The 13022-nt window shown below is 40.4% G+C and overlaps 1 protein-coding gene across 2 annotated transcripts in view; it reads right to left on the bottom strand.

Annotated features, from left to right (window-relative positions):
* Positions 1–13022, bottom strand: part of LOC122793098 (probable global transcription activator SNF2L2) — a 2696898-nt gene that overhangs the window by 1494991 nt on the left and 1188885 nt on the right. For both annotated transcript variants that reach the window (XM_044060828.1, XM_044060829.1), the window contains exon 13: positions 8937–8994. In XM_044060828.1, coding sequence (XP_043916763.1) covers positions 8937–8994 — 58 coding nt within the window. The remainder of the gene's footprint in view (positions 1–8936; positions 8995–13022) is intronic.

The raw sequence follows: 13022 nt of genomic DNA, 5'->3' as shown, positions 1-13022 counted from the left end.
AACGGATACCTGGTGTCAAAACCATGGCCTCAAGCTAAATGTCAAAAAGTGCACAGTCATCCCCTTTGGAAAAAACAAAGTACCCACAAACTACCACATAGGTGATAGTCCCCTAAATACAGAAGACGTAATAAGGGATCTGGGTACCCAAGTAGATAGTAATCTCACCTTTGATAATCACATTGCCAAAGTGGTTAGAAAATCCTTCTATGTGGGCCACCTAATCACAAAAGGGTTCGCATCCAGATCAAAAGAGGTCATTGTCCCCTCTACTCATCACTCATCAGACCCATCATAGAGTACAACGCCCCATTTGGGGCCTTACAAGGTACCTGCAACAGCTGGAAAGACCACAGAAGTACCTGACCAAGAGGATCACAGGCCTCAAACAGATGCCCTATGCAGCTCTACTGAAGAAACTCCAGCTGTACTCGGTTGCATACCACCTACTCATAGGTGATCTCTGTCTGACATACAAGGCCATGTCCAACCCAGAATTGATGGACATGCTCCACCTAAAGAAAACCTTATCCCCTCGAGCCACATGCTCTAGGGATCTAAACCTCACCACAACAATAAATAGGATGTGCTGGAGGGATAGATTCCTGCCCAGAAACTTACCATGCTTTAGAACAAGATTCCAATCTACATTGGGCAGAGCTCCTCACTAACACTCTGGATGGGAAACAGAAAGTTTACCCCGGGGATCACTTCAGTGGCTCTGCTGGACAGAGGCACAGGGAACTAATCTAAGGGGGCGACGAAAGTCAACACATTCTGGCTAGGCTTATAAATGCCTTCGGGCAGATAGCCTAGTACCTACCTATGAACCTATTCCCTCTTACATACACTTTTTGCTAAGTAAATAAACTCTGAAAAAGAGAGGGCATTTTTCCTTTTCCAATTCAATCTGATGACCTTCCTGACAATAGCCAGGATGAACCACAGGAGAAGCACTTGAGTTTTTGATACAGTACCTATAATTAGAACACTGACTAAAATCAAAGAATCTGTGATAATACAATTGTTTGGCCATAAAGCTTTAGCAAAATGTCTAAATTCTGTCCAAAATGGGATAATCATATGACACTCTAAAATCACATGGCACCAATTTGCTTCCAGGCTCCCATTACACCTCCAGCATTTTACATTTTCTTTCGCATAAATCAGGGCTATGTCATCTCTTGTTAAAAAAGCTTCTATGTAAAAACTTCTAAGTAAAAATGTTCCAACAATTAGATCATTTTTTCATTTCTTCCAAGTCCCTTTTGGGATTCACAGGGACCTATTTAAAATGTAATAGTCCAATAATTTCAAAATAAAAGCTATTATTGTTGTTGTTAAATATTACTGAAACATAACACTAAAACAATGCACAATTCATAGTGAGATGGAGGGAAAGTTAGCCTTATTATTACATTACAGTGACCTCTGTTGAAGAGCTACTAATATGGGATGTAAATTTACACATAATTGTGCTATTGTACTTTGGAAAAGGTGGTCACTCTGACAGTATATCACAATACCTGGGCAGACTTGCAAGCAGTACAATATCTCTTTTGGGAAGTGGAAAGGTTTTAAAAAGTTATCTGGGTTAATGATAATATGTAGCTTATAATGAAGACTAGCACTGCACATATCATGACTTAATATAACCACAATAGCCAAAATAAATATCAAAGATAAACTGTGAAAGCATAAGAAATAATCCCATACAATACTGGCTCTGCATTAAATTTGTCAACATAATGAAACAAATATGTATTAGCCCAAAATTATTAAACAAAAGTGGTGTATTCGGAGCCCAACTCTGTGGCACAGTAGAAGGATAAAGACTATGACCAGAAGACCTGAGTTCATGTAACATCTTGGGCACTGGAAGAGCTGTACATGGGGAGTGTGTGAGTGAGTAGCTTAACTATCCTGTGTCCGTGTGTGTGTGGGTGTTTAGAAGGAGTGGTAGCTACATTTGGCTAATGACTATCATACAAGCAAATGCCTGTGGAGTATACAAAATGCAGTACTGAGGACATGGGCTTGGTGACCCAAAGCTGGTGAAGGTAATATTCATTACTGTGTTGGATGGAAGCACACTCACAGAAATCCCAAGCTGGTGATAGCAGCCCTCATTAATGTATGAGCAGAAGCAACCAAGTCTACAAAGAAGGTGTACGACTTGCTGCAGTGACATGAGTACTCATCTCAGCTAGCTGGAATGAGCTTAATATCTGATCGGAAACACCTACATTGACAAGATGCCACTGAGAACAAAAATCACTCCCATTATTGCCTAGGTAATGGTTATTCCACTTGGTTCTAACATCCATGCTAGGGAAACCCAGTGCAAATGACCGAAAGAGAAGGGTTTTGATGGTCAACAACCATATATGCAAAAAGAACACGGTGAGGGGAAAAAAAGAAAAGCAGTGATATCAAAGTTTACAGTACAAACCATCATCTCTCAGAGACAAACTACACATTCAAAGGTGCCTCGTACATGTCGCTGTAAACCTCAATCTAGTGATCTAGTTAACCATCTACTTACTGACTGGTACTTCTTTCCTTACCTTGAATGAAAGAAAAGAGGTTCAGCCTGTACGAATTCCAATTCAACAACTCTCTTGCCTGGATTGGTGAGTTCTGACGCACATCTACTGTTAACACAATTTAATATGAAAGAAAGATTTGTCTTCCATAGCAAACGTTCATCTCGGAACACCGAATAAGCAAGTTAACACATTAAAACTTGCTAACTACAGAAATTTTCTGTCACAAGTTAAAATCACTCACAAAGGTGATTTTAATGGGAAAGATCTTTACTGTAACCAGTAGTTCAGAGCAATAAAAAGTCTTAGGGAAATTAATGTATCCTGTTGGTGCCCTTACTGATGAATGCTTTTAGGAAAGTAGTAATTCTGTCTGTTGGGAAGCTGATACATAAGAAGGGATTACAGAATAATGAAATGAAGTCATGGTTCTCTGTTTTTTGTCCAGACACTAGTAGGATTGGTGCCTTTGGCTCCCTCTAGTGACAGCAACAAACTCCTCACAACTCAAGCTCCTCCTTACCCACAATCACCTGCTCCTGCTGCCTTCTCCATATCGACACTGCCAAAAATAAACAGGGATACATACACACACACACACACACACACACACACTAATGTATACAAAGAAATAGTAAAAGGAAGATAACATTCTACTGCAGTCCCTCATAACTCCCTCATAAATGACAATTTGGCAGCAAAAGGGGTGGCCGGTTGTTCCTACATCTGGACAGAGACCAGAGTAATCCAACTTTCCTGTAAGCACATAACTTACATATTTCTCAGGTCCTGTCCAGACAACATAACAGAAGAAGAATGTCCCCAGCTAACCAGGCTGGCCTACCCCAGTAAACATCTGAGAATGGTTGCACCAAAAGATGTTCTCAGTGTAGAAACAGAATAGACTACAATCTTTAGAAAAGGTATGCAGACCACAAAGCTATTGCTGTAATTTCATCAAGCAGAAAGTTACAGAGAAAAACTATGACTGCAGCTTGAGCCCTAACTGAATGAGTCTTAGGTAGTACAGAAAGCCTTCTACCTGAAGGGCAAGAAAATGACATACAGTCCAAAACCAGCAAAGAGTTGTTCATCTTTCCTTAAGTTCTTTGTGAGGTCCGGGTAAAAAATAACTTTTCTTTTATATATACAGGAAATATAGCAGGTATTTTCCCTTGTCAGAATATTTAGAAAAAAAAACACTGGCATTGGTTCGAGTTAGCCTGAGTAACTACCTTTAGCATAAAGGAAGGTTTCATCCTAAAAGACCCAAGGTCTAATTGAAAAACAATGTAAGGGTATTGAAAAGAAAGGACCTGAAGCTCAAAAACTCTCCCAGTGAAAGTAATAGCTACCAAAAAACACTGTTTTCCATGACAAGCACTTAAGAATGGTTGAAGCAGTCAGTTCACAGGGAAATCTAGTTATAGTTATAGACACTCAAGGACAAAATTAAGATCCCAACTTGGAGATGGTCTGGTCAATATAGGCGAGGGATGAAAGATACCTTTATGAAGGCCTTACACAAAGGGTAATGAGTGAAACTATTGTCAAAAGAACCCTAACTGAGTAGTAGCTAGCTCCTTTCTTATATAACTGTTAGAAATAACACCTACCCAACAGTGCCGAAATAGACAAAAAAATGCCTGCTTGAAGCCCACTCTGAATATTTCTTCCATTCAACCTTATAAATCCATCTGGTTGAAGCTTTCTGCAAGAGTTCCTGGATACTACTGGAACTGGAAAAAACAAGACAATGAGACAGAATGCCCAAGTGAGATCATATGGATTGGTGAGTCATCAATGGGGAACTCCATGGTAGGCGAATGTATTTCTCCTGAAAGTGAGGCCACAGCAAGGGGAATCTAGTCTGGCAGGGCCAGAAGGGGGCTATGAGAATGAGTTGAGCCTTGCAAGCCTTAGCTTTCTGTAAATGTCTTCGTATCAGATAAAGGGGTCTGGAGTGAAGCCAAATAGCAAGGCCCTGAACAGACAGTGGTGGCCCCGACCTGGAAACAGAGGACTCTTCTTGATGTCTTGCCCACTTTTTGTGCAGGTAAGTATTTTGAAGATCAAGAGAGCACATCCAGTTCTTTGCCTGGATTCCAGTAACATGGATTGCACCACGACCATCTGGAAAGTCTACATCTTTACAAAATGATTGAGAAGACTTAGATCAAGAATCAGCCTGAAGTCCTTGGTCTTCTTGGGTACTAAAAAGCATCTGGAATAAAATCCAGATCATGTCTGGTCTGGTGGGATCTTCTGGAATGTTTTTTTTCTGGAGGAGAAGTTGAACCTCTCTTGAAGCTACTTCCCTTTGCTGTGAGGCACACTAAGGGGTTACAAAGTCTGAATCGAGGGTTTTGCTGAAAAGGGAATGAAGTAACCTCTAGGTATGATTCCACTTACCCCCGAGTCCTACATTATGGCTATCCATGGTAGTGTGTGTGTAAGAAGAGATGTTCCCAAAATGCATCTAGATGGAAACAATCGGGAAAACTTTTAGGGGGTCATAGGGATGAAAGCCTCAAAACACCTCCTAGCTCCCTGATTCCAGGGACTACCTCTTCCTCTGGGGTGGTATCTGGATGGAGATTCCTCTCTGCCCAAGGAACGTCTGTCCGTCCTGGTGCTGTCTGTGCTAGGGCTGCTGGGGTGACAAACTTAACTCCCACATCAGTGAGCATTCTGACCTCCTGCTCACAGGTAGAGAACCTCTCTTTAACTTGCAGCCCAAACAGCATATTGTTATTGAAGGGAGCATTAGCGAAGGCCACACTGAAGTAGTCCAGGAAGTCTGTGAGCTGCAAACAGGCCAATGTCCTCAGAGTCAAGCCTGATGCTGCAGCTCTATCCATGCCATCCATCAAGTTATGTAGTAGATCCATGGACTGACAGGAAATGGTAGTCATCATTGCCACCTGAGTCTCCAAATGAGATCAGTGCTCCCTGGCTGGTAGTCACTTCAGATTCTCAGAAACTTTAAGGCCAGTCTCTCTCTGAAAATCAACCATATGTGCAAAATTGTTTAAAGCCCTGACTGCAAACATAACAAATGTATACATTTGCTTCCTTAGCTACCCATCACCCTGAAATCCCTATATAGGGGTGGAAGGCTTGGACGTCCTCCGGGATACCCTTCTTCATAGCTGCAGCAACTACGATGGAGTCATTAAGAGGCTCTTTGCTCCAACAACACTTGCCTTTTTAACTACAGAGAACCCCATCTGGCTTTCTGGAGATGGACTCCCACTATGGATTTTTCCAAACCTTGCTGCAGAGACACTACTGTGGGAGAGCAGTTATAGGCCTCCTGTAAGACCCTCTCCTCAGAACAAGTGAGGGTCAAATGGGCCAAGATCCTCTCTGCCTCATCATTTTCAAAATCTTACTAAAGGAAGGATCCACTGGATGGGATTAAGAGGAAAACCTCCTTCGCATCCAGATCTGTGACCGGAGTGTGAAAATCCAAGGGAGGGCCCAGGTTCTTCATCTTGCAAATTCTCTTCATCAAGAGGCAGTAATGAGAGTCCTCATCCAAACTCACCTGCAAAGACAGACCTCCAGATCTCACTAGTCGTAGCCTAGAATTACTCTAGTCCTGACAGAGTCTAGATGATAGATGAATCAAGTTCCCAAATTCCATGGTACTCTTGGGGTGGAAACTGTAATGCTTGCATGATATGAATGAAACAGTGCAGGGTAACTCCCTTCTGTACTATAGCATCTGCCAAAGTGTTCAAAACCAAAACCATCAATGAAGAAAAAGGTGGAAACAGTGCAAATCCAGTTAGCTCCGTGCTGACTGATGGCAGCAAAGTTCTGGGACTGATGCCAAATCAGGGATCTTCAGTTCCAAAGTAACAAACACAGAGTACTCAGACAATGAAAATAGCACTCTTGCCATCAATGCCAGCCCTCTAGGAGCCAAAGGCTCAATGGCGACCAGCTGTGCCAAAGCCATTTGTGCAGGAGACATACAGTTTGTCCATGCCAAAGGGGCCTGACATGACGGTCAGTGCTGATTCCTTTGCTACCATAACCAAAACCAGAACTGGAGGAGGAATGGGAGCAGGAAAATAGATGGAACTCCTCAGCCCGAAGAAGGTAACTGTCAAGGCCAAGACAATACCTTAGTGAAGGTGGGCCTTGACAAAGGCTGACATCTTGTACTATCAATCAAGCTGAGTCAGACTCCTGAGGGATCTGCGAGACCTAAAAGAAGCTACTGAAGGAGGTCTGGAAGACATCAGCTTAGAGAGGTCTTTCCCTCCAAAGAAAAGCTACCAGTAAGTCTTCTGGATGTCAAACACTCGGTAATACCCAAAGACTCCTTGTCCATACGGACAAGAAGACTTGGAAGGAGTAGTTGGATTTTGAGTTTTTTCATTATTTTAGGGTCCTGGAACAAATTCTTTCAGAGGGCACAGCTACTAGAGAAGTGTGAAGCCCCTACTCTTTCTAGATGCAAATCATTTCAGAGGAATTCTGTTACTATAGGACTAACACTTTTTGAAGCCTGATTTACCCTCTTTGTCCATGGTTAAGCACCAACCATTATAAGAGTACTTTAACACTTCTACCACACAAGCTACCAAACACTCAACAGTTCTAAAAGGGAAATAAACGCTACATTGTTCATGCACAATACTGCTCTGCATCAAGAAAATGAAGTAAAACAGAGTCCAAGTCCAAGTGGGCCAACGTTCCAAGAAGTTACTGGGTAGGGCGGGGAATAGGTGGAAGGACAGAGAGGGAGAAAATTGGAAAAAAAAACAGTAAAGTGCTCAAGAAGTCTAGAAATCTAACCACTAATCAACAATTAAAATTGCAATCCACGAAAAAATTAAACATTTGCCACACGAAAAAGCTACTAATTCCACTACAAAAACATGCAAGCTGCTCGGAGACATCATTGTCTTAAAGGAGGCAATGACATCTGCAGGAAGCAGGGAATTGTTGGTAGGGAGGAGATAGAGTTGTGTAGAGTTTGTTGCCATTGTTAGAGGGTGCCAAAGGCACCAGTCATTCCACTGTCCAGACAGAACCTGTGAAATCAACACATTTTTCATTTTTAAGTCTAACTGCAGCATCCAGAATGACATCACTGAAAATTAATTAGTCATCAGTCAACTGAGATTATCTCTGAAATAAATCTTCAAGTGAGAATTGAAGGTTTAGGGCAGGGCTTAGATGAGCTGTATTGCTGAATGCTACTTTTGCATCGCAAAGCCAAAGAAGACCAACATGTTCACATAAGCGTGCATGTTCGTGTGACCAACTTGTTCACACAAGCATGCAAGCAAACATAAAAACTACTTTATGAGACAAATTCTGACTTTTTTTCATTTTAAAGAATATGAAAAAAGGCACCTCAAAGAAAGGAAATGGGTGCATAGTTAAAACAGTAAGTTAGTTGTCTGCACTTCATGTTAGAATGTCTACAAGGAGATATGATAATAATATAGGAGGTTCATAACAGGTTACTAGGTCAGCGGCCCTAGAGCCTTCGTAAGCCTAGCCATGTTAATCCCAAGTATCCCCATTTGTTCTTTTTGGGTAACTCGCAGAACGAATTTATGAACAGAGTGGGTATGTGATCAACACTGGCTACCTCTGTCCATGAGGGATATGGGTGCCACCCCACGGACTAATTTGTGGTCTCCCATCCAATTGTCTAGGATGCATTTAAATAGGGTCAGTGAGGAGCTTTCTTTAATGTGAACAGGAAGTCTATTCCGGAGAAGGGGCAGTCTCTAGGAGACATATCCGTCTCCCCAGCATGTTCTGTTAATGTCAAGCAAGGCTGAGATCCCTACAGCGATTGGCTCTTGTGCCATATGACTTGCAGATGTGCAGCATTTCCATTAGGACAGGGTTGGAAATTGCCCTATAAGCCAGGCACAAGTTATTTCTCAGCCTACAAGACACAAAGTAAGGGGACAGGGCTTTTAGCCTGTCCATGTAGGTCACGGTTTGGAGTCCCATTATTTTCTTAGTGAAAAACCTAACATTATATTTATATATAATATATATTACATTTATATATATTTGGTCTGATCTGCTGGGTATGTCAGCACATCTGTGTTGCAGTTTTGTTAACATGCTATATATGCAAAGAAGCACAATATACTACATCACTGGAAATATACAAAAACAACTTCTAGAAATGTGGCAAGCCTGTACGGTACTGCTTTCTCATTCCAGATACTGTCATGACCAAATCAAATGAGCTCCTTTTTGACTGTGCAATGCCCACAAAGCGACCCCTGATTCTATTTTCAGCCATGGTCAAAACAAAACTGTTACAGATCAAAAATCCAGTCAATCAGTCAGTAAACAGCACAATTTCCGTGCAACATCAACCAAGTCTGACAACAGATTTACCTCTTCTTCATATTCAGAACCACTTTCTTCACTGTCTGATCTAGGAGCAACTTCATACCTGCAACAAAATCAAAAGAGAAACCATATGTAACTTTCTAAGTTACACAGAAATGCATGACACAGTTGGCATCTGCAATAATATGCATGCTCTGCAAAAGAGCTACAGCTAAATGCAGTCATGTTCTTTCAGGAGGCTACTAGAAAATGCAGCTATTTACTAGTAAAGATCAACTGTATAATCATTTTCACAGGGAATAGATAACTTACTTTTGTTTTGTATTTCAGCTCTTGTCAGTCTGTGTAAAAAAGACCGGTGTATGCACACTGTGTTCAGGTACCTGTGTAGTACTCTTCGTTCATTCTAATTTGTTAGACTGCTTTATTTATGGACAAGAAACAGTCTTCAGTAATGAAGATCAAACATGTACATGTACACAAACTTGAAATGCTAATAATTTCTACCAATAGCAGTGTCACACCTTACATTCTATACAGATAATGTTTTAGAAAAACATAATTTGGCACAAAAAAGCAGCTTTATGAGAAACCAGGAACAATCTGTAAAAACCAAAAATGAACTGGCGCCTCGGCATATGCCTTCAAGGTTCAAAAGTTTTAAACACACTAAAGCACTTAAACAGTTCCTCAATTACAACATTACTAAACAGAACAAAATAACGTACCAGAATGCATATGAATTTAAATGAAAACATACAGCAAAAAAAATTCATTTGAAGCAAATGAGTTCAAAGAATAACAATAATAACAACAACAACAATAAGCCAGATGAATACAAAATTATATATATCCAAACTTCTATGAAATGAAGTTCCAAGATACTTCCAAAGCTGTTATATTAAATATTTCATAAGTAATTCATTATTAAAGCCCTTTGGTTGCAAAGTATCATATGTGAAAATAAATCAAGCCTCCTTCTGTAATAACATAGCAGAAGGATCTAAATATAAATCAGAACATGTCAACACATGCATTATAAAGAACCTCAACAAATCCAGATCACTATTATGATATTTGCAAAAATGTGATGCTAGAGGGCTGGTAGGACAATGTTTTGACATCTTGGATGTGTTTGTGTATCCTCATCCTAAGTTGTTGTATGGTCTTACCAATGTAAAACTTATTACAGGGGCAAAGTAACCCATAAATCACCATTTTTTGATAACAATTAAATAATCCTGGAACTCTGGACAACTTCCCATTAATGACGTGTGTAGTTCCCTGAGCCATGTAACTACAAGTAGTGCATACCTAACACTGAGACTCCAAAACCTCACTACCATATGTGTGTGTACAACTCTACTTGCTATGCTAGGTGAATTTCATTATGAAATATTCAGTTTCAAATTCTTATACCATACATTATTACATTGGATATGATATATATTATTACACTGGATGTTGTTGTGTCTTTCGGCTTTGCCACAGCGGAACTCCTGTCTGCCAATGATTGGCAGTAGATTTTTACGTGCTGAGTTGCCGGCCGTGACGCACAACCTTCAACGAAGGTACACCCATTCACGCATGTCTCCATACAGTAGACGCTCTAGCTGAGTATCGAACAGATTTTATTTAGAATTTCTATTTTTATATATCACATTATTACACTGGATGTGATACATAAAAATAGAAATTCTAAATAAAAGAACAGAAATAAATATTGAAGTGCTTTAGTGTCTTTCAAAGTTCTGAACCTTGGAGGCATATGCCGAGGCGCCAGTTCATTTTCGGTTTTTACACATTGTTCTTGGTTTCTAATAAAGTTGCCTTTTTGTACGAAATGACGTCCTCCTAGATTTTTGTATGTGGAAGAGTTTATATTTGGCAACAATCATGAAAGTTATACAGATAATGTTGTTTATTTATATTTTTCTTATCAGGCTATCTAACCAGACAACACCTATTTATAGTGAAGGCTTAGGAAAAATGCTCCAAAGAAATTACTACAGCAAACGAGAAAGCAAAAATCATAAATATAATGGTAGCAGGTAATAAGTAAGGTAAACAACTACAAATAACAAACAATAAAAATGATTACCATCCTAAAGCAAGAATACATAGCTTAGCAAAATCAATACGATTTAGTAATCGTTACAATATCATTAACAATTAAATTTGGCACAACACAAATCATGGGGACTAGTACCGGTGCAGCATGACACAGAAAGCATAAAGGCATGGCAGCTCCAAGACTGAAGTCTAGATAATACAAGAAAAATAACCCACATAGCTTGCCTTACCACTAGAAGCAAAACAAAATGGCACTAAGTATGTCAAATTAAATAGGCATGACAGTCACAGTGTCAGCTAAGAAAATACAGTAGCTCAAGGTACCAATGTACATATCTGAAAAAGAAAAACCCAACAAATTTAGCAGATGCTTACATCATTATACAGCCATTATGAATCAGAGGAGGACTACACAATTTCACAACTACATGTTCTCTGTGACTGAAGCAACCTTTTACTAAAAGGTTCAAACTCCAGCAACAATGTGTCCTCCTGTTAAAGTATTAGCAATATGTGCCAAACATCTGTACGATACTGTCCAACAATATAGTTTTCAAGTTTTACAAAAAATCAAAATCAAACAGTACATCACATAATCTCACATTTAAGAGTCACAATGAGACAAAGAGCCTCAACTCCACTACACCAGACCCCTCTACAAACAAAAATGTTTTAGTGACTGCTAAAATGTAGTTTCCCCACCCAGTAGGCTGGACAAATGTATAAATGGCCTTAGGACTCTTGCACCAGACAAATATAAGTATGACATGGTAGTTGTGTACATGGGGGTGAATGACAAAGAAATGAGGAAGATGCAGAAAAGACATGTCTGAGCTCTCTATGCATGGCAGAAAAACAGGCAAGACCCTGATACCAATCAGAATTCCTCCCTCTCCAAGCGTGATGCCTGGGTACAAAGTAAAAATGACTGGCTTCAACAACTGGGTAATAAAGTACAGTTGTGTACACTTACCATAAATGTAGATGTTCGAGTGTATTCACGTTCCAGTCATCACATTTGGGTTATCTGCCTGCAGCAGGAGTCCTTGGCTAGCATAGGAAGCAGCTGTTGGAGAGTAAGCATTTTGAATTTTGGAACCCCCAGAAAGGAGTTGAGAATAGACAGATCCAGGATAGGACGCCAAGAGTTTTCTTTTCTGGGTATCAGAAACAGTCTGGAGCAAAAGCCTTGTCCCATTTGTTCTGCTGGGACAGGTTGAATAGCCTTGATACTGAGAAGAGAAAGTACTTGCTTTTGGGCCTCTGCCCACTGGTTTGGGGGGAGATCTGGCCATCTGCTTGGGGTTGAGAGTGAGTGGAAGTGGAATCTGTATCTCTGGGAAACAATGTTTAAGACCCATCGGTCCTGGGTAATGTACTCCCAGTTTTTGGCATGCAGGGCAAGTTTCCCTCCTAAAGGTGCAAGTACTTGGGCAAGGCTTGGAAGAGTTAAGGATAAGTCATTGTGAGATTGTACCATAGGATGGCAGCTTACTACTCCCTGTTTTGGACGTGGGTGCACTCCATTGCTTAGATCTGTACTTACCCTGAGACTGTAGTCTTGGTGGTCTACTGCCCCTGGGTTTGGACTGAGAAGGTCTGGGAGGGAGTGAAAAAGACCAGTTTTTTGAAGGCCAATGCCTACTGAATCTAGGTGGCTGAACTTTTAAGAAATTTTTAACAGTTTGCATAGATTTTGCTTTTTCCTAAATCCTTTTGAGGACTTCTTCAGCTTTATTGCCAAATAGACACACTTGGTTTAACAGTGCATCTAGTAATTTTGCTTTGACATGGTCTGGCAAGTCTTGTTCCTTAAGCCAAGCATGCCTTCTAAGAACAGACCCAGTGAGAGAAGCCCTGCAAGATGCTTCTAAGGCATCAAAAGCACATTCCAAAGTATGTTTACCAACTTGGTTAGCAGAATGCATTAACTCTTGTAAATCTTTATGTACTGCACAATCAGGAATCAACATAAAAGTGTTTTTTTTTTCCTGCTACTACCTGGGCGACTGTCCGATGTAGCTAAACTGCAAGTATTTCTGCTTCTTGAACTGTTTT

This window comes from Protopterus annectens, chromosome 2.part0 (genome assembly GCF_019279795.1).
Source record: "Protopterus annectens isolate FY-2018-M chromosome 2.part0, PAN1.0, whole genome shotgun sequence".
Taxonomy (NCBI): Eukaryota; Metazoa; Chordata; order Ceratodontiformes; family Protopteridae; genus Protopterus; species Protopterus annectens.
Note: the sequence above shows the minus strand (reverse complement) of the source record. Positions and strands in the feature narration are given on the sequence as shown.